The 23065-nt window shown below is 38.2% G+C and overlaps 2 protein-coding genes across 2 annotated transcripts in view; both read left to right on the top strand.

Moving 5' to 3' along the window:
* The window catches only part of LOC124136674 (zwei Ig domain protein zig-8-like), a 429679-nt gene that overhangs the window by 98795 nt on the left and 307819 nt on the right, over positions 1 to 23065 (top strand). The gene's annotated exons all lie outside the window — the stretch shown is intronic.
* Positions 992 to 10626, top strand: LOC124136719 (vegetative cell wall protein gp1-like). The gene is made up of 2 exons (XM_048392216.1): positions 992 to 1102; positions 9604 to 10626. The coding sequence occupies exons 1-2, from the start codon at positions 992 to 994 to the stop codon at positions 10624 to 10626; spliced, it is 1134 nt and encodes a 377-aa protein (XP_048248173.1).

The following is a 23065-nucleotide window of genomic DNA, read 5'->3' on the forward strand; positions in this document are numbered from 1 at the left end:
TAGATTTTCCCCAGGTTCACATTTTGAATCTTCTGTCTTACTGGGGCTCCTTTTTTCAGTTTAAATGTAGTTGCTCATTTCTATCAAAACCATATATTTTCCAAGACTGAGTATTTGTCTAGTAAACCCAAGAAAGTTGTTGTGAGTTACGAAAAGTTTACTTGGAAGATGACCCGAGAAGATCCAGGGTAGAATAGGTCTTCAGCAACCCATGCTTGCCGTAAAAGCCAACTATGCTTGTTGTAAGAGGTGACTAACGAGATCGGGTGGTCAGACTCGCTGACTTGGTTTATGCATGTCATCGTATCCCAATTGCCTGGATCAATGGTCATGATGTCAATCACTCGATTATTTGCAGACCGCCGTCATATAGCTGGAATATTTCTGAGGGCTGTGTTAAGCAATAAATAAACAAACACTTGGAAGATATAAATACTATTTCTGTTAAACATGCAGGATATTTGCTCATTATTAAGTAACGTGTACAGACATTTATTAATGTCAGAGAAGGCTTTGTTCTCTGTATTCAGAGCCAAAGGTTCTTGTGTTAAAATTAATTAGTTTCTTTTTGTTAAATTCTTTATTTTTGTTTGATCCGTAAAATATAGAACATTGAAATATGAAAATTGAATTAAATTATTTCAATTTTTGTCTTCAATTTTCTGATTGTTACATTTGGCTCTGGTAAGTTGAATTTATGAAACAATTCATAATGAGATTTTGTTCCAAGAATTATATCAAATTATATAACTAACATTTAATTTGATTTGATGAATGTCAATACAGTATGTTTAGAAAGGAATAAGAAAGGTATGGTACGACAAACCCACTTGCACAAAGACTGTCTTCTGGTTATACTGCTGTAGAATCTTGTTAATAAGCACATGTTGAATTTGATGCCTTGTTCATGATAATGGCAGCAGATGATGAAAGATTATTTGCTTTATATAAAGTTACATTTGACTGTCATAATGGAAGTCAAATAAGGTCCATGGTTATCTCAATCCTGATGATCTCAGACTTTGTTCCTCCATCAGAGAGCATAGCTGATTCAATGGTCGATGTCCAAGCCTTGAAGGATCTGCTGGTCCATGGGGCACAGGTGGCCCAGTCGTCTAAGGCGCCGCGATTCGCTGTGCAGAGTTGCGTCCCTTGGGCACGCCAGAAACCTATGATCGTGGGTTCAAATCCCGGTTCGCCCCGATTATGTTTCTAGGTTTGTCAGCACCATACCCGTGCTTGTGGGTTTCACCAAAGTAAACGTCTGAGACCTGCATCACTTCGGGCTTTCCTCCCACATTAAGCTGACATGCCGCGATATAACTGGAATACTGTTAAAAAGCGGCGTTAAAACCCAACTCACTCCCTCACTCACTCTGCTGGTCCTGCTGAAACACAGATATATCCTGACTCTGATCCTTGTTCTGTCAGAACCATCATATCCATGTCATGTGTGGGCAAGACACAGATTTCTCTGGATATAAAAGATAATGTGTTTTAAACTATGCTTTAAAGGTGACTAAAGATTTCAAGCAAAGACCTTCCAGAGTAGTCCAAACTTCACCACTTTGGAATTCCTTCATCCATAAAGGTGACATTCCTTGATGGAAATGAAATTTTCAAAGATTGCTTATCCCAGTATCTCACAAATGTGAAATATAGAACCTATGTGGAAGTATAGTCACCATACCACTGTGAGGAAATATGTTATCGCTGAAAGGGCACTCATTACATGAAATTGTTTTATATTTTTTAATCATTTTGGGAGGGGTGGGATGGGGTGGGGTGGTCTTGATGGAATAATTATTTAACTCACTTATTTCCCATGATGGGAATCAATCCATGGACCTTCTGATCTGAGGTCCGAATAACCAAACAGGTTAACCCTAATGCAATGTCCAAACCCTAATGCCCTGTCCAAACCCTAATGCCCTGTCCAAACCCTAATGCCCTGTCCAAACAAGGCACATCCCATGCTATACTGATGTTTCCTACACTCACATTTGATGTGAACATGGTCCGACTGGGCATCAATGTTTGTTTTGTTTGTTTGTTTGTTTGTTTGTTTAACACCACTCTCAGCAGTATTCCAGCTGTATCGCGTTGGTCTGTAAATAATCGAGTCTGGATCAGACAGTCCAGTGATTGTATCATGAGCATCATTCTACGTAAATGGGATACGATGACATGCATCAACCAAGTCAGCGAGCCTGACCACCCGATCACGTTAGTCGCCTCTTACGACAAGCATGGGTTGCTGAAGACCAGTTCTGACCTGGCTCTTCATGGGACGAGCATCAACACAGTGACCATAGAGTCACAGGATGGCATTATAAAAATAGAGATCATCATACTGCTGGGATATTGCTGAGTGCAGCATTAAACAAATAACTTGAGAACAATAGGTTAACAACTCGGTCATACCTGTGATTTCTTCATCCATCAGACAGCAGATACAATAATTTTGTTTCTGTTTGAAGTCACTTTGTTTCCAGAGAACTATATCTGTTAAAAAATATTAATATTTCTCCATGAAACTGGTCATCTTGGTCTGGTGTTTTGATAATCTCACCAGCTGGTGGTGCTTTTGTATGCTGCATCCTTTGTTTTCTGAATTAACTTGACAAGAATTGCAAACACAATTTCCACTGCATCCCAGACAATATGTAATTGGCTTGACAATGGTTGTTTCATATTAAGGCATGTGGTTTGTTGTTAAATTGAATTTTGATCTAGACCTGGCTATGTAAAATAATGTCTTTGTGCAATAAATAACATCAAATCCTTTTTTTAAATGTTTTGGGAGTGTTTGACTCTGTGAAAAGAAATTCAAGGTCATGAATAAGAAGATACATAGATAATTGGCCTGGAGGAACTATCTTGTTTAATGTATCTCCTTGGCTGCAAATGAAGATATCAAAATACGCCACAAAACAGATGTCAAAATCGTTATTTTGAATTGCCTTTTTCCTCCATTGCCTGCAAATTGCAGGTTTTTGTGGTACACTTTCAGAGGGATTGGCAAGGATATTGTTCAAATTCTTATTCCTTGGTATATGACCATGAGATGTGAGCGTGCTCAAAGACTTAAAATGGTTTCTGGGAATAATAGTGGAGTAATATTCCGTGACTAGCTAGGAAGTCATTTTCTGGTAAGTCTGTTATTAAGGCAGCAGATTGAGTACAAACAGATGTGTTCGTGTTCTGTAGCCACACCATGACTGCATGACTTTGAGGCAGCTGTTGTTTATTTATCTTGTAGTATTCCTTCCCTGTGGCTTGCAGTGTTATTGTCCTGGTAATATGGTACCTTAAATTGTAGTTTGGTTTGTATCCGGAGTCCAATGGACATGTTTATTGATGCCATTCTGTAATACAGTTCATGAAACTTGACAATATGGTACCTTGTACATGTGTAGTTTGGTTTGTATCCGGGGTGCAATGGACATGTTTGTTGATGCCATTCTGTAATACAGTTCATGAAACTTGACAATATGGTACCTTGTACATGTGTAGTTTGGTTTGTATCCGGAGTCCAATGGACATGTTTGTTGATGCCATTCTGTAATACAGTTCATGAAACTTGACAATATGGTACCTTGTACATGTGTAGTTTGGTTTGTATCCGGGGTGCAATGGACATGTTTGTTGATGCCACTGCGTAATACAGTTCATGAAACTTGACACACTTTGCCTTTATGTTTCTATATGTTTTATGATAAATGTTACCAATCCTATTTTCACTTATAAACAAGAAATTACTTTCTGAACAGTAACTCGTTTTATGTCACCTGTCATCTTTATTCAAAGACACATTTTGTCAATGGATGCAGTGGATTATGTGAATCTAAATGAAATTGTTAATAAACATGAAAATATGTCTAGGTTCTTGTCAGACCCGTGAAGATCTGGGGTAGAATAGGTCTTCAGCAACCCATGCTTTCCATAAAAGGCAATGATGCTTGTTGTAAGAGGCGATAAACGGAATCCGGTGGTCAGGCTTACTGACTTGCTTGATGCATGTCGTCATATCCCAATTGCCTGGATCAATGCTCATGATGTCAACCACTGGATTGTCTGGTCCAGACTCAATTATTTACTGACCGGCTTTATATAGCTGGAATATTGCTGAGTGCAGCGTTAAACAAACAAACAATAAACAAACAAACATTGTGTCAGCTTAAATGTGCAATAGTTTAAGGATAGAGCTTACATAACCCTGGAACAATGTAAGGACCCATTGGTTTGGCTGGGCATTTATGTATATCATCTTTAATGTAGATGTAGATAAAGAAGGTCATAAAATACTGGATGCTACTGGTATTCAAAGCTATGGAGAATTCAGCAAACTACCCATGATACCTCGTGATCGACTTAGAAGCATGACACTCCCAGCTGCCTTTCAGTAACAATGAGTATAATTATTTTCATTTAAAAATCCATAGTTACACATCACATTTCAAATATGAGAAATAATGATTTTTAAAACTGCATATACAGCTTGCACTGAACCAATGATTTATTATTGTGCGCAGACTTGTGACAAATATGTTTTGGACTTTATAACTACTCCATGACTGCATTTTTTGTTGCTTGTGCTATCAATCACTGATCTGCCGTGCCAAGAACCTATTATTATACCCCACAACGAAGTGGAAGGGGGATATAGGAATGGATGCTGTCTGTCCGTCACTCCATTCTTTCCGTCTATGACATTTCGTTTCCAGAGCAGAACTATAAAAACATGAGAGATATCTTAACCAAACTTGGTACATAGATAGATCTAGTAGTGAACTGGTGCCATTTCATAGTTTGGGATTTTTGAAAAACTTATTTTGGGGGTTTCCATAGCAACGATTTCGACTGAAAATGGGTGGTAGTGCTCGTTCATAAAAAATGTAAAATATTTTGTGACTTGCACAACCGGTCATGTTATATTTGCAGGGGATCTGAGTATTTCATGTTTGTTTTCCACCTGCTGTAGTGTATAGATGATATTCAGTTCAAGTAACATGTCAACTTAATCTCATCAAGTTACCTTCACAATCCAGTGATAGACATCATGAGCATCGATCCATGCTTGTCGTAAGAGGCGACTAACGGGATCGGTTGGTCAGGCTTGCTGACTTTGTTGATGCATGTCATTGTATCCCAATTGCATGTATCGATCCTCATGATGTCAATCACTGGATTGTCTGGTCCAGACTCGATTATTTACAGACCACTGTCATATTGCTGAGAGGGGCGTTAAACAACACAAAAACACACAAAAACAAAATCAAATACTGACATGTTCATGAGTTGACCGATATTACCAGTGTCTGCCCACCATTACTCCCTCAGCAAACTGCTACTGCATCCCCTAGTGGCTGTATATGCACAAGTTCTTTGAGTTTTAAAGATAAATGATATGCCACATTTACCATTCCAGTGCTGAAGAATGGAGAAGATGATGGTGTAGGACATAATTGGTATGACATTGTGCAATTTCTGACATGAATGAGAAATGTTTTGTATTAAACAATTGTACCAGTGGAGAGAGTGCAAGCAAATAAACAATGATAGATTAACATGAATGACTGTATTATTAAATGGTCATATCAGTTTTTTCTTTCAGTAATCTCAAGTTCTCAAGGGCATGAAGGACTGTGTATGGGAATGTGAAAAGGCTTTGCTGTTGTTATTGTGTATCTGCAAAGATTTTAGAGGATGAAATTCAAGTCATGTAAATAGTTTTTGTGTCCCTATGACAGGGAATTGAGAAACAACATCTCCTATTCTCAGTTTTAAGATGATGTGGGCATATGGTAAGGGATTTGCCTGGGATCAGAGGATCCACAGCAAGCATTATCTGTGTTGGATGTAATTCCAGTGTATTCAGACAAACCAAATGCAACAATTTTAACTCATGTTTTTTGCCTTCAGATACTTCATCAGCTTACCATAACTGACACAGGTCTTAATATGACATATTTGAACAAATCATCACTAAATGGCAAATGGGAACATAAATCAGGAAGAGCGTTTGAGAGAAACAAATTGTACATTCTTATCTTCAATTGCTTAATTTGGTTTGTTCATTTACAGGATGTGCAACTCTTTAGTATTTCAAAATACTTTCGATACACATTTCTTTTTTCTTGTGTTGTATATATGTGTGTCACAATGATATTTCTAAGGATGTTTCTAGTAATACCTATGTGTAGTTGACAAATTAGAAAAGTATATTTGTTTTCAGTAATGTTAAACTTCCTACTCTACAATAATACAAATCTTCCTGAAATACCTGAAATACCCAATGGTACAATCTATGAAGCCGAATTAGCTGGAGTCACTGTCCATGACATTCTTCATCCTACCTCTTGCCATCAGTATGCTGAATACAACTGAACCTTGATAATATGGACAGTGTTTTATGAACAGGTTATGGATGTGAAACAGACTAATAAGATCACAGGGAATGTGACATTAATGGATAGGATGTGACTTTTGCTCTTAAGTGTTGTGGAGGTGTCAATGCAAATGCCTTGATAAATGAACAATTTCATTGATTTTTATTACAATATGTGGTGATTCTGTCACATGTAAGAACCTTGAAAATTACTTTGGTCTTTACGTCAATGGAACTCGATATTTACTTTTGGATGTTTTGTACAGCACTGTCCTTTTGCTAGACTGGAGCCTTGCAAGCTCAGGAAAATTAATGTTCATGGAAAAAACATACAATACCTTTCAGGCAAAAATTATTCAAAAGACTAATTTCCTGTTGTTCAACTTCTAATGTTGTATCATTATTTGTGTTGGCATTGCAAGTTGTGATATTTTGAAGGGATGAGATGTGTACTAATGAGTTGTAATGAATGCTAGTGTAATTGGCAAATCTTTCTTCCAAGTCTCAATGTTCAATTCTTGACAGAGGTAACATCAGAAATTCCTATACTTCAAAAATATGAAATTTCCTGAGAGCTTCTGATTCTTACAGATGATGAAACATGAAACTTATTTTAAATTTGAAAAAATATTTTCAAAGAGGAGACCTGACGGCTTGTCAAAGAATGTTGATTCCAAGACTTGCCGGAAGGAAGGAACAACACAAAAAGACAAACGCAATTGCAGGATGTGACATTTCTCTGCATGATATCAGAGCAGGGAAGGCCAAGGGCAGGAATGTAATGGGAAAAGGGTAAGAGAGTGAGAGAGCCATGATAAAGATGTAAGTCTCACACTGAGAACATCATGGACAAGTTGGGCATGTCCTGTTGTGTTATGACATGTGTATGACAATATGACATGCAGTTTATTCTAATGAAGAATTGGAAGACTTTCCATGCAAGTCCAATTATTTCAGTGATTCTGTAGAATTTTGAATCTTGTCAGTACTGAAAATTCTGAAATAGGATTACCTACATGTTGTGCTTCAAATTTGTCTGGTGGTTGAGTTGTCTGAATGGTCAAGATTTAGAATACATTGGTGTTTGTGTGTCACCGAGGTCATATGTATAACATAATAGCACCTGATGACAGAAGATAGGTGTCAGTTTTCTTTGTTTCGAATGGGTAAGGTTTGATTTAATTCTTAACGCTATTCAAAATTAACATATTTCTGGTTTCAACGGTTTCTCGTGATGTGGCAGGAGTACTGCTGTGTGGTGTCACGCAACAAACACTCTGTTCTTTATTCAAAGTGTGTGAGTGGTGGATGCGACCAGTACGGAAGGACACACTTACCCTTTTCTCAAACACCTGGTGATCACTAATTTTCAGTGATCCATTATTTTCACCGCTATTTTTCCTTTTACACCCAATGGAATTTTTTTCAACAGGTCATTGAGACTGATTGTTCTCTGGCGTTGACGTTTTATGTTCAGTTACAAGTTTCAGAAGTGACACATGTGTTACATCTTTGCTGAAATCCAAGAACACAGGTATGGTGCTGACAAGCCAATCACCCTGATCCAGACAACTCCTGGCTTGACTAAGTGACACAATAGCTGCATCTATAGACGACTGAGGCATTGCCTCAAAGATTTACCCAAAGTTGTCACATCAATAAGGTTCTGAGGTTAATCATTGTACTGCACTGTTAACTGATAGGACAGCATTGATGTGATGACACTTATAAATTTTCTCTACAATAATAACTTGTAATTGTCTGCTCTACACATAATTCAGGCTGCATCCAATGATGAGGTGCAGACTTGTGAAAGGCAAGAAGGCTGCGCATTATTCATCTCTCTTGTTAAAAAGGTATTTTCCTGAAGTGGTGCAGATGTAGAGAATCTGTTGAATTAACATCAGGTTAAGTTGTTTTTTTCCCTTTTATGCCGGATTTTTCTGTGTGAAGTTACACTGATGTACAGGCAGATATAATGATTTATTTATCTGCCGGTTTCACAAAAGACCCCCGTCACTGGACACGAAGAGCATGTTTACAGAAACATGAGAATCATGTGCTTCATCCAGAATGGCAGTGCTCTTTTGACAAAAAAGTTAAATGGGATGTTTTCATGATATTTCTTTTTTGATAAGACAATATAAATGTAACAAGTCTGATTCTAATGATTATATTTATTCAAATATGAAACAAACAGTGACAGGCCAAAGCTTTGAAGTCTAAAAGTGTATGATAAACATATCTGGCAAAAGAGTCGAAAGTCTCCTTTCAGCATCAGAAATAAACATGAATTATTGCATCTACATCCCAGAAGCTATTACGGATGATGTTTTCAGATAAACTAGTATCAGTACATGAAGTTTGATCTACAGGGACATCAACCACAGTTGCTTTGTATAAAACTCCAGGGTGATTCCAGGGTAGGTGAAGCTTTGTATATTGTATTAGATGACTGATAAGGATAGGATGGTTACAATGTGCGGTCTGACTGATTGTGTGTCAGCTGACCACGATGTTGTAGAGTGTTCATTCTATCAATCACTGTTTTCTCAAGGCTCCTGGCTGATTATAGGTATTGCTTACCCACCTGTCATATTGGTCTGCCTCTGTGGTCTGGTGGACCGAGCCCCTGCCCGAATTGCCAAAAAGTCTGTGTTTTGATCCTCTGGGCACATCATACCAAAACATGTTAGAATATGCTGCTCAGCATTAAGGGGCTAAGACAAGGACTGATGACGGTATCCATGTTAAACTGCAGCATGGTATCTCAGACACACACACAAACTATATATTATATGTAGAAAGTGCAATAAACCCAATTTCACCTCACTTCATATTGAAATTATTTAGCAAATAAACACTGTGGGATCATGTTAGAGTGTGTCCCTTCCACTTGAGGTGAGAGGTGGATATGATGGAGCTTGAGGTCGGACTTGGTTGTTGTGTCTTATCATACCCCAGCAGTGTGGGAATCTGCTTACAATGTCAGTCACTGGTTTGTGTGTTGACAGCTAGGCCACCATGCTGCAGCTAGAATATTGCTGACTTTGGTGTAAAACAATAAACAAATACATTCTGCTGTCATGTACAATGACATATAGTAATACAAATCCTAATATGACAAATGTCTAACTACTGTTAAGATTCAGTCCTGGGCAGATATTGCAATGCAGGGTTTTCCTACCCACTAGACCTTTTCCTCCATTCAGCTACCCCTCCCTCCATCCTGCTACCCCTCCCTCCATCCTGCTACCCCTCCCTCCATCCTGCTACCACTCCCTCCATCCTGCTACCCCTCCCTCCATCCTGCTACCACTCCCTCCATCCTGCTACCCCTCCCTCCATCCTGCTACCCCTCCCTCCATCCTGCTACCCCTCCCTCTATCCTGCTACCCCTCCCTCCATCCTGCTACCCTTCCCTCCATCCTGCTACCCCTCCCTCCATCCTGCTACCCCTCCCTCCATCCTGCTACCCCTCCCTCCATCCTGCTACCTCTCCCTCCATCCTCACAACTACCCCTCCCTCTATCCTCACAACTACCCCTCCCTCCATCCTGCTACCACTCCCTCCATCCTGCTACCCCTCCCTCTATCCTGCTACCCTTACTCCATCCTGCTACCCTTCCCTCCATCCTGCTACCCCTCCCTCCCTCCTGCTACCTCTCCCTCCATCCTCCCAACTACCCCTCCCTCTATCCTCACAACTACCCCTCCCTCCATCCTGCTACCCCTCCCTCCATCCTGCTACCCCTCCCTCCATCCTGCTACCCCTCCCTCTATCCTGCTACCCCTCCCTCCATCCTGCTACCCCTCCCACCATCCTGCTACCCTTCTCCATCCTGCTACCCCTCCCTCCATCCTGTTACCCTTCCCTCCATCATGCTACCCATCCTTCCATCCTGCTACCACTCCCTCCATCCTGCTACCCTTACCTCCATCCTCACAACTACCTCCCCTCCATCCTGCTACCTCCCCCTCCATTCTCCTACCCTCTCTTCATCCTACTACCCCTCCCTCCATCCTGCTACCACTCCCTCCATCCTGCTACTCCTCCATCCTGCTACCACTCCCTCCATCCTGCTACCACTCCCTCCATCCTGCTCCATCCTGCTACCCCTCCCTCCATCCTGCCTTCCTCCCCCCCACGAAAAGAAGAAACAGAAATCCATGATGAGCACAGTAACACAGGGAGGGGCCTATCATCACAGCTCAAGGACTGTAATCAGGATTAATGTCTAGAACAATACACTGCAATACGTCACACAAGATGACAACCGGATGTACTAGGAAGGCGAGAATGATTGAATCAGAAATGCTTGTCCAAATACATTTGCCATCAATACTGACATAGTCTGTTATCAAACACAAGGCTGGGAAACATATCTTGTTCCTTAACAGAGGTGGAAGGTTCGCTGGAGTCGTGGCCTTCCATTGGAAACCTACAGTGTATGTGTTATGTGTGTCATCTCAAATATGTCAGTCATGCTCAGTGAAAGAATAACATTAAGTTACAGCAATTTGGCCAATGATTGGTGCCATTTACAGTCACACCGTAGTTTATATAATGTTTGTTCCGTTGCTTTTCCACAAGATCTCCAACAGTGCAGAGTTGCATCCTTTAGCCATGCTTCAGTCAGGTACTGGTTGGTTCAAATCCCACATTCATCCTGATTATGATCCCTGGTCTCTCAGCACTATTCCAATTATGATGGGTTTCGACAAAGTGCAAAAACCTGGGTTCCATTACCCACATAGGTACAACATCTGCAGCCCGCTTCTGGTGTTCTTGCCATGATATTGCTTGAATATTACTGAAAGTGGTGTAAAACCAAACTCCTTCAATCACTCATTCCTTCACTCACTCCTTCACTCACTCACTCACCCCTTCACTCACTCCTTCACTCACTCACTCCTTCACTCACTCACCCCTTCACTCACTCACTCCTTCACTCACTCACTCCTTCACTCACTCACTCCTTCACTCACACTCCTTCACTCCTTCCTTCATGCATTCCTTCACTCACTCACTCACTCCTTCACTCACTCACTCCTTTACTTCTTCACTCACTCCTTCACTCATTCCTTCACTCACTCCTTCACTCACTCACTCCTTCACTCATTCCTTCACTCGCTCACTCACTTACTCCTTCACTCACTCACTCACTCACTCACTCAATAATCAGACAGGTCATGATATGACTGAAACTTCAAGAGACATTAAACCAAACCAACTCACTTTCAAATGACCCCGGAATCCTTTCAATGCATGACCATCCAATGTGTATCCTGATTGCTTCTGTGGTATGCTTAATGGTGATGTAATACTACCAATGACTCAACAATTTTTTTATCTCTAAACATGCATTTACGTTATATTAGAGCTAGTATGGTATCATCTTATCGCGGTACAATTTATGTCTCAAGTAGCTGTGCATGAGCGCTAGACACCACTACACATGCTCACTCAGGCTACAAGGGATATCCTATGACAGCTTCTTCTGCGTTATATGACAAGACATTTGTTCATCGTTTTACTTATTGCTGCGCATGCAGTGCACATCTGGGGGTGGTGTGTTCATTGGGCGGGGTTCAATTGGCACTCCTCAAAACAATAACTTCACAATATTTGTTCAGAAAATTGAGACCTGTATTTATTTACAAATTGTAAATCGTCAGCTTTAGAAATACATGATTCTAATTGACACACACGCTCAAATCTGACTTTTATATATAAATACGAAAAGTAGAAAATGTTGTATCTATGTTTGAATAAAAATTGTGCACTTTTTGAAGTACAAGGTCAGCCTTAATAAAATACAGCTGGCACCTACTTCTTCATATAAAGAAGGATTTAAGCAACAATAGTGATTGATAATTATAAAAATGAAACCCATGTCCTTCCTACCTTGTTGTTGATCACTTGCTTGATAAACTTACAATTACCTTTACAAAATGTTCATCACAGAAAAGTTTAAATTGATAATTGATGCATATTGATTATAACCTCTTTTTTCTCATATAAATAATAAACATGGTTGAAAGATATGTTTTTTTTATAAAAGAAACCCAGGAAGAAAAACTTTTATATTTATATAAATAATTCCTGAGAAGTGTATTTATTTATGAAGTTAGAAACACAGTATGCCAAGTTTTCATTTAAATGTGAAACTTTGGAGGTAATTGAGTCATAATACAATTTACAATTTTGGAAAGATTATTTTTGTTTAATCCCAAAAAGGAACAAAATAATTCAGGAGATTCTTTTTAAAATGGTAAATCGTATTATGACTCAAATTATTCCAAAAGTCTCACATTTAAATGCAAACTTGACATACTGTCATTGTAACTTAATAAATAAATAAAACCTTGTACAAATGATTGTACAAGTTCTTTTGCAAAAGTTGAAAAACATAAACTTTTTCCCATATTAGAGATTTGACAGGGACTGCATCCTCGTAGTGATGGGACAGATGCAGCTGATGACCTTCAGAGTGCAATCTGATGACCTTCAAACAGTTTTACATGTCAAGCCCTTGATGTTTGAATCAGAGGAAATACCCACCAAATTGTTTACATAACATTTCAAGAGCTTAACCTTGTTTTGCTCAACATATGTTTCTCATCCTTTCAGTTGAAAACTATTTAATTATTTTTAAATGACCAGTATACACATATGGTGTTGACAAGAGATGAAAGTAAATCAACTTTTTTACCTTCAGCATCAGATGCCTTTGAGCACACTGTAGTACTTTTAAAAAAAATTGTTTACAGAACCGCTGACCCTAAAAAATAGAAAATAAAATAAAATCTTAATTTCTTTTTATTCTGCCGAATGCAAATTTTGTGCAGGTCAAAAATTAAAGTGCACCCTTATCAAATTAGTCAATTAAAAACTTCTCTTTTTTATTTGTCCGTTTCAAGCTTGTTTATGAAAGGGAAGTTAATTACTGTCATTCTCACCTTCTAACTGAACTATCCAGATATAGTCTGCCAAAAAAAAAAATGCAAAAGTAGTAACAATGTGAATATCAATATGAGACATATGTAAAATCAAAAATTATTTCTGAGGGAGTCTATGACGAAGAACTTGAAATCATATGCGCATTCTGATTGGTTTGTCGTATTTTCGCACATAACATTCATTGATAGGGGGACGAGTCTTCTTGCAGGTTATGGAAAGGGGCGAGTGGTGACGAATGCAGAAATTTGGTGAAAAGATGGAAAAATTGCAAAAACAGTACCATGTGAGAACCTGTTGCCGAAACACACCAACATGACATGCACGTGGAACATCACTTGTTGGGCTGTACGATTGTCTGGTCCAGACTTGATTATTTTCAGGCTGCCATCATATAGCTGGAATATTACAGAGTGCAGCATTAAACAACAAATAAACAAAACATCTATTGTCTTTGTACAGTTTGACTAACAGAGTTAAGAGCATGAATGACCCACAAGGAATTAATATTTATTTATTGTCTCAATTCTATATGTACTTTTTGTACTACACACAGACACTTGATAGCACAATGTTTTTCCAGTGTACTAGATCTCAAAGAGATTTTCATATCATGTTATTTTTACCTTCCTCATGTAAAACGACTAATTGTTATTGTAGTGGTATATTTGTTTGTTTACTATGTCAACATGGCACTTCTAAAGTTTGTCATTAGGGGGAATTTGTAAACACTGGATAATTCCTGACCATCTATTTAGGGACAAAGATCTGCATCATTACCACTACCTCTGTTAGCGTCACGACTTCTGATGATAGCAGTGCAATCATAATTGTGTACAAGGAGATTAAAAAATATCCTGCTTTATCACCATCACATTGAGGAATATTTGGCAAAAGCTGGATATCATGTTTCTTGAGATTTCTCCAAGGACTTCAATCTTTCCTATTCATTACATTATATTTAGCAAAATGAAATAAAGAGGAATATTCTTCCATTTGCCTGGGGAAATTACAAATGATGCAATTTAATGTGGTATTAATTTGACATGAGATACAATGTAGTATTCACCAGGGAAATGGTTACTAAATTAGTTTTTTTATATTTCATTCCGAATGTTTTGTGTGTCTGTGTTTTTTCACTTCTGTAAAACATATATGTGTATATATGTTTTCAAAATGCACAATATATTGGTGTTAATGGTCCAGTGTTGTCTTTCTCAATTCTGAAATTGTAAATATCTTTAAAAGATTTGATAGATTCCATGGTTGTTGATTGTGAATGTTAATCTCCATTAGATACGTCAGGATATCTCAATCCTTGAAATGTGTTCTGTATTTATTGCATATACCTTAGCAGTACCTCATATAGAGAATAGTCTCTTTTGATATATCAAATATACATATACGAGTCATTGAAACAGATTTATTATATATCCTCCTCTTAGGATTAAAAAATCAAATGAACCTCTTTGTTTGGCTGAAACTGTTTCATATGCTACCCAAATAAAGTTAAAAACCAGTTGATATTTTCATATTAGCATAGTTAATCTGTCATGAGTACTGTATGTATTTTCATAATAGTTTTTACTGGATGTGCTTCAAAGACAATGTTCAGAATTTGTTGTACAACTCTTTATCTCTTTCAAAGCCAATAGCAAAATTGTTAACAAAAGACATTTGTTTTATTAAAAATGACAGCAACACTATCTCCAGTACAATACAACTCAAATATTCTTCCAGTATTATTAAGTTCTAATCAAGGCACATATAAATATTAACCATGGACGCCAGAGAATAATCAGTCTCGATACTGCCACAACAGATTCCACTGGGTGTAAAAGGCAAAAAGTTGTGAAATTATATGAATAGATCACTGAAAATCAAATATACATGTATAAAATCACTGTGTAACTTACCGGCATGTTATACATTCAGCAATACCTATTGGGACAGTTTGCCTTCATGCAGTTGGGAGTTGTCACAGCTGAACTGATGTACTGGCAAGAAAATTGTGACTTTATTAGAGTTTGAAATGATAATACTATTGGTTTTGTTTAATAATCTGTATAATATATGAGATCACCATCGGATCTATGTAAGTCACTTCACTGTAGTCAAACAAACTGGTTGGTAAAGATAATCCTCCGCTTTTTGAAGCGCAATACATGTTAGATTCAAACACACATGAACCCTGCTGAGGTAATTAACAGCCATATAAAGTTTCAGCGCATTTGGTCCAGCTGTTACCAAGAAGATAAAAAGTAGCATAATTCTTGTTAATACCACACCTTTATTACATCATTGACATAATCCTGCATTTTGGCTTTCATCACACTATAACTAAATCTTCAGATTTTCAACAGAAGTCCTTTTCACTGTCAACTATACATGAGTAGTTGTACCCATATCACCACAGCGCTCCTTGCATATGTTCAAGGCAGGAAAATCTTACTTCTTTCCTGTGTGTGCTTGAAGTCTGAGTCTCTTTTCTCTAGCACATTGGTTGTTTTGACACTGCTGTCCAGTTGTATTCAGTTTTAATTGAAATTGTAATTACTTCGTTTTTCTGCTGGTTTGGAATTTTTTCTCCAGTAATCTGGTTATGTGTTATTCACATCAGTATTAGTTGGGTGTGTGTCTTGTGGAACAGAGATGACATCATTATCGCTGCAATATGCAACTTTACCTTCAGTGGGGGTGGTTTTGAGTGCCAATAATAATGTCAAGTCAAAAGATCAATTGAAACTACCATTCAAAGGTACGTGTCAAATACCTGGGTCTTGCATGTGGTATGTGTTTTAGAAGATTTTAGAACAAAATGTATGTTTGGGTTATGTTAAGAAAAAACAAAAACAAGTTAAATATCAAACAGTGCCAATTATGCTTACCTGACCTTTACAAACAAATATTTCTGATTAGAGTTATTCCCCCTTAAAAAGATGTATTACATAAACTGTATCCTGGACAAGCAGCCATATTGGATAAGGAGGTGTTTAACAGTTGCATATGACAGAGCTGTCAAATACACATTAATTGTTTTCTTTTTGTAGTCTTGGAAGCGATACTATGTAGTGTTTTTGCTGCACACGAAAATTTCCCCCAAAGTACTGCATCCCCTAGAGGGGGGTGCAAATTACGCTTAGGTGCGCACTATACTCAAGAAAATATGGTATGTTTATCCAGTACTGATTTCGGTTGAATTTAACTAGAAAATACCCACGATATAAAGGCCTAGACCATTTCAATCAAGAGTATAATACAATTATATTTTTCAGGCGTGTGTATATTAACAAGAGAAAATTGTAACATAATGTCAAATAATTCATCATGATCTTTTCGTAAAACTGGACTTAATGTCATCATCATCATCATCATCATCATCATCATTGAAATATGCTACATGAATACTGACTATCTAACAGTATAATATAACAGAGGTATGTGTATAATACAAGAATGAAAAGTGAGGCTGTACTAAGGGTTATTTCAGTTTATGCCAGCAAATAAAACTGCTATCATTTACTATGTTTACCATGTATTTTATTGCTAACAGAAGTGGAGGGTTTTGTCTCCACCATGTTTATGGTGATGTGTATTCAGTGCAGCATATGTTCAATTACATGAAAGTCAGATCACCAAGAACAGACAAGTGTCAGAATGATCAGGAGAGAAAAACGTATTTCTTGCTGCAGTCATTTCTACCCCTGGTTATTGAGAATGCTTGGCTTTTTCAAATCTAACCTTTTTTCTCCTATTACAACTGAATCTAGTCGAATGGTGATGTCAAAGGTTACATACTTATCTGCGATACCGATGTTACAAGAGCGCTAATTACTGGCACTTCCTGCAGAGGCAAGCATCGGGTTGCACTTTGAAGGAAGTGTCTGTTTGCTATGGGATATTGATGTTAAAACTTCTGATTGCCAAGCAAATTAAATGTTTATTCTGACTTGAGCCTGTGGGAAAGCAGATCTATTTATGTGGACTTTGACAGTGTGCGGACTGGCTTTCACATTTATACCTCCATAAATGCAAAATATTTTGAAGTCAATTCTTATAAATAGATATGTCAGCAATAACTTCACAGACTGCATATTTAGTCATCACACTCAAAAGTGTGTACAACAATATGAATTCAGTGACATCTTCAGCAAAATAATGCAACGCAAGCCCCACCCATTCCATTATCAGCCAACCAGGAAACAGTAGTCTGTTAGTGGGTGTGGCCTATTTTTTTCTGTCTATGGAAACATACATGTGCCACAACTGCTTCTGTTAGACTGTTTAATGCTACAGAATCACTTAAAATAATAAATCATGTCATAAATAGATACATAGAATTACATTAAATATCAACTGCATGACTTGCCTAACATACAGTTATCTTATTAAAACGATAAGGGTGTCTACAAAATACAAATATAATCCAAATGGAGTCCAGAACAAAGCTTAGTTGCAGGCTAGACTTGCCAAATGATTCTAGACTTGAGTTGGATTCATTTTTAATTCATTCTCTAGGGTCAGGGAGATTGACTATTGTATGAGGTCATTAGCATTAGCCTTCCTCTTTATAAGCCACAAAAATGTCATATATTTCATATTTTTCTGTTTGAAAAAATTCAAAACAATGACGAAACTTTCTATTTATGTCTTCTTTGTCAACATGTGGCACAGGACATGGAAATACATAGGTCATGGACTGTTGCCCTGCCATTGCAAGTTGTTACTAGTTTCGTCCCTCATTCGTGTCTATGATATTTGCAGTACCTGTGAAGATCAAGGTTAGAATTTGTAAGAATCAGTTACCCATGTTTCTTGTAAAAGGGATCAGGCGCTCAGGTTGTCTTAGTTGAGGCATATCATCGTATCCCAATTGTGTAGATCGCTTATGATGTCAATCGCTGGATTCTCCGGTCCGGACTTGATTTTTTACAGACCTCCGTCATATAGCTGAAATATTGCAATATATAATAGTACTTAGTAATAACTAATTATGACCTATATAAGTTGAGAACTGAAATGCTTGTTGTTACTGACTGTTAAAACTAAGATGCTAGTTGTAGAAGTTAGACACCTAAAGAAAAAAACAACAATAAAAACTGTTGGTTTACATCTTACCATTTACTTACTTATTTTTCTTTGTTCACAATCAATAAAACTGACTTGACAGCATTGAAATACTATTGCTTCTCAGGAGCCTATTCACCACCAGTTTCTCCCCTTTCATCATTGTGTATGTTTTTATGCTTTTGAATTACCCTGCTCTAATAAGTGCCCAAGGCTGTATTTGCTAATATATTGGCTAGTGAACAATCCCAATTAGCACCCTTCCGATTGATCAATGCACACAAGACTTATTTATTTGTGTATAATACGCACTTGTGTGTTATATGCACCCTTAATTATGGGCAATTAGATTCTGGAAAAATATATCTGTCGTGTATAATATGCACAGACTTTTCTTTTGTAACATTTCAGGCTGTCAGCATAAACCACGAAATTTATGATCTTTCAACTCTTTCACCAAAATTATATTCTAATAAGAGCCCCCTATTTCTAATTTTGAGAGGGCCCTGGGCGCTTATTACGTCGAATATGGTATGTTTGTTTGACAAAAGATTGAGCACTACTTCTTTGAAGCTGTCATGATAACAATTGATAGTCATGCATGTGAACAGGTCATGCAAAACGTCCTGCATTAACATCGATGGACAGTTAAGATAGTGGATTCTTGAGGTTTCTGAATTTTAAATAAAAACTATGTATGGATTAATTTTAACCTATAAATATTTCAGTTGCTGAATTGAATTTTACTTTGCCATTGCAACAAATTCAACAATTAGAGTCCTAAAATTACTGCCTGATTAAAAAGTGTTTACATGTGTGTTAGAGGAACAAGTTTGAATTTCAAAGTATCTTTTAATAATTTGGAAGAAAATCAGATGTAATGTGAAATATATTTCATGATGATCTCAAAACATTATTTGACTTTACACTGAAATTATTTTTGCATGGCCTTATTTTACAGATTCAGACAAGGTGCATTAATAGCACCTGATGTATTTGAGAGTTGATATCATTTTCCTATCTTGACATCATGAGCCTGAGGGTAATGATAGCACATGCCACAGACACGAGCACAGAGGTGGTCCATGACCTGATGTCATGTGGTTGTGGGATATAGATCATCGCTGTCGTCACTTAACACCCACTGGAATAACATCGCTAACTCATGGTGTTCCGGGCTGTCTTAAGCACTGGTTGGATGGTTTGTGTTGACATAACCTGTGTGTATACATTTGTCCCTCATGTTGGTTATTACAGAATCCAGAGATGGGAAAGTGATGAGCTTGTCATTTTGGTTTTCTATTAATCATGTACATTCCTGTCCCATGAAAGCAAACTGACATGACAATTTAGTTAATGGTTTTGGAATTGTTTTATGGAGTGAAAAGAAATGTGGTTGTTTGTGTGGCGAGGAAAATTAATTTAGGCGTAGCTTGTGTTAGTTTTCTTTGACATGTTGTTGCTCTCTGACAACGTTGTATGTTAGAGCAATGAATGGAGAAATGTGTGAAATAACATTATTATGGCTGTATGAAAGTTTAAGAAAGATGAACTTCTGAAAATCATGACAACATGTTCTAAACATTTAGAGCTTTGGAATGTGCTAACCTAGTAGTGATCAGACTGCCAACAGTCCTTGAGTGATCTACTCTCCAAGTTCAGGTTCAGAGTTGCATCCCTTAAGCATGCAAGGATGCAGTGAGTCCAGATGCTCTTGGAATAGGAATGTCAGCACCATGTCATTCTGGCAGTTGTAAACATCTAGAACATGCATCTCTTTGAGGTTCTGTAGACACAAGCTTGCATGCTGTGATATAGCTGAATTACTGATCAAACAGATGTTAAATCCAACTCTACTGCATCTTGATCTGTTATAAGCTCTCACATCATCTTGGAGTGTTGTTGTTCGGTGGCCTGCTGCAACCAGTGACTTCCTGACACACTCACTGTACCAAGTACAAGTGCCATGGGAGTGGGCACACTGCATGTATATTTGATTGATCAGTCATTCGGACACAAGGGAAACACACTGTAATATTTGATTATAGATAAATTACACGTTCAAAGCGGTTTCAGAATAAAACACAAATATACACACTTGTTAAAAAATATTAGAAATAGATTGAGGCAATTACATTTACACTTTGGAAATACTTTTTGAAGGACAAACTCTTTTGTCTGATTAAAATAACATCATTCTGACACGTTCTAAAACCGGTTTACAACAATACACTTCACTGTTGGGTGTTTGTGAATGCATAATTGTGAGTAATTGATTTTATTTATTGAGTAACTTGTCATGATGTATCTAAAATAGGAGATAACTTAAAAGGGTTGGTGATGACACATACTCAGACCAGTCACTTTCTAATTCAGCAGCAGCAGCAGCAACAGCGGGCAAGCAGATAGTGTTGTTACCTTGCCATGCAGGCAGTCAGGGTTTGACTCCCTACTTCATCTTTCTTTATAACGTGACATTACATATGTCTTCATTGTGATTTGTGCTTATGTTGCATGAGCCTAGGCATGTCAAAAGATGTTAAAAGATGGCACTTTTTGTTTCCCTGCCTGGGGCTCATCATGAAGGGGCTAAAACAAGAACTGGTCCGCTCGGAGTCGGTATACTGTGTCTGAGTGGGGTATTCATGTTAAACTCTGGCATGGTACCTTGGTGGGCAAACACTATAAAATTGGTATTAGTCCGGACTAGTACAAGTAGCCACACACACACTTTGATTTTGTTAATGACAAATTGTATATCTTTGTTATGCTGTATTGGAGTTGAAAGATTTCTTTTGTATTTTGTTTGTTGTTTGAAGCTACACTCAGCAATATTCCAGCTGTATGGTGCATGTCTGTAAAAAAATCAAGTCTGGACAAGACAGTCCAGTGATTGACATCATGAGCATTGTCCTATGCAATTTGGATACGGCGACATGCATCTACCATGTCATCAAGTCTGACCACCCGACCCCCTTAGTGGCCTCTTACAACAAGCGAGAGTTGCTAAAGATCAATTCTAACCAGATCAAAAGAAGATTGTTTATGTCACATATTGCCTTAGTTTAATGTGACATCTATCGCTTGCTGAAAGAAACCAATAGGGGTATCAAGTATCATTATCAGGGCCAAATTGCAAGGTCCGGGGTAGAATAGGTTTTCAGCAATCCATGCTTGCCGTAAAAGGCGACTATGCTTGTCATAAGAGGCGGCTAATGGGGTTGGATGGTCAGGCTCGCTGACTTGGTTGATGCATGTCATCATATCCCAATTGTCTGGATCATCATCATCATCATCATTATCATCATCAACAGCAGCAGCATCATCCTTGCAAGGCTAACATTGCTCACCGTTTCATGAACACCTGGTATCATCACTTTTTGACAGTGATTCATAAACACATGCTTATGATGTAGTTGAAATGACAAAAAAAGGACTCCGCTTTTGGCTGAGATTTCTTATGTTTATGGTTTTATTTATCTGCACAGCGCCATGGACCACTGAACCTTTCATACCTCTTTTGATATCAGTAGAATGGTACTGTGCACAGGGCACTGGTCACAAATCATGTGAATTGTTGGATGGGTGACCACGTTAGGCAGCTTGACTCCTGAGAGTTTCTAGGGCTTTGGTCCTACCCCACACTGAAGCACATGTAGCATGTGTCTCTTTGGGTAAAGGGGCGGTCGGGTAGCCTAGTGGTTAAAGCGTTTGCTCATCATGCCAAAGACCCGGGTTCGATTCCCGACATGGGTACAATGTGTGAAGCCCATTTCTGGTGTGCCCCGCCGTGATATTGCTGTAATATTGCTAAAAGCGGCATAAAACCAAACTCACTCACTCACTCACTCTTTGGGTAAATGACTTTGTTTCGAAATATGCCTCTGTTCACCCAGAGGGGCAGTCGGGTAGCCTAGTGGTTAAAGCGTTAGCTCGTCACGCCGAAGACCCGGGTTCGATTCCCGACGTGGGTACAATGTGTGAAGCCCATTTCTGGTGTCCCCCGCCGTGATATTGCTGGAATATTGCTAAAAGCGGCGTAAAACCATACTCACTCACTCACTCTGTTCACCCAGTAGTAAGTCGGGTACCTGGCAGGATGAGTTGGTATTGTGACTGTTGACCTTCAAGTGCCTGGCAAGGACGCATAGGTTGTATATCCTCAGAGAGCTGAGAATGAAAACTGAGTGCACACTAATCCATTGATCTGTGTAATAATGTTAGCGCTTTGAGCTTGCACCTTCGGTGTTTGGAGCCTAGCACAATATAAGTACACACATTACATTATCTCTGATTTTCTTATCCCGTTACGCAGACAAATGTGTTTCCTAACTCATTAAACTAATTGTCATCCAGTTCTATCCAACAAACAACATTGATTGACATCACACACAGTTTAACAAAGCCTCCTTGAAAACAGGCTCCTCACAGAGTTACAAATGATGTATCTAACCACAATTTTGACATACCTCATCAGGAATTGGCAACCTGGATAATACCCTGCTCTAATTGACAATCCTAAACAAAGAAAACACTCTCATGACAATGTTACAAAATATTCCCTTTGATCCTGGTGTGAATACTGATAAGATTAAATTTCATCAATGACTTCCTAACCCTATTTACTTTGAATGGATAAGCAGCAT

Source organism: Haliotis rufescens, unplaced genomic scaffold (assembly GCF_023055435.1).
Source record: "Haliotis rufescens isolate VD_foot unplaced genomic scaffold, xgHalRufe1.0.p SCAF_1, whole genome shotgun sequence".
Classification (NCBI taxonomy): Eukaryota; Metazoa; Mollusca; class Gastropoda; order Lepetellida; family Haliotidae; genus Haliotis; species Haliotis rufescens.

Bases quoted from the DNA above. Each gene is read 5' to 3' on its own strand.
- LOC124136719 (XM_048392216.1), top strand. From the start codon at position 992: ATGGTTATCTCAATCCTGATGATCTCAGACTTTGTTCCTCCATCAGAG. The intron at 1,103-9,603 runs GTGGCCCAGTCG...TCCTCCATTCAG, and splicing joins TGCTGGTCCATGGGGCACAG to CTACCCCTCCCTCCATCCTG.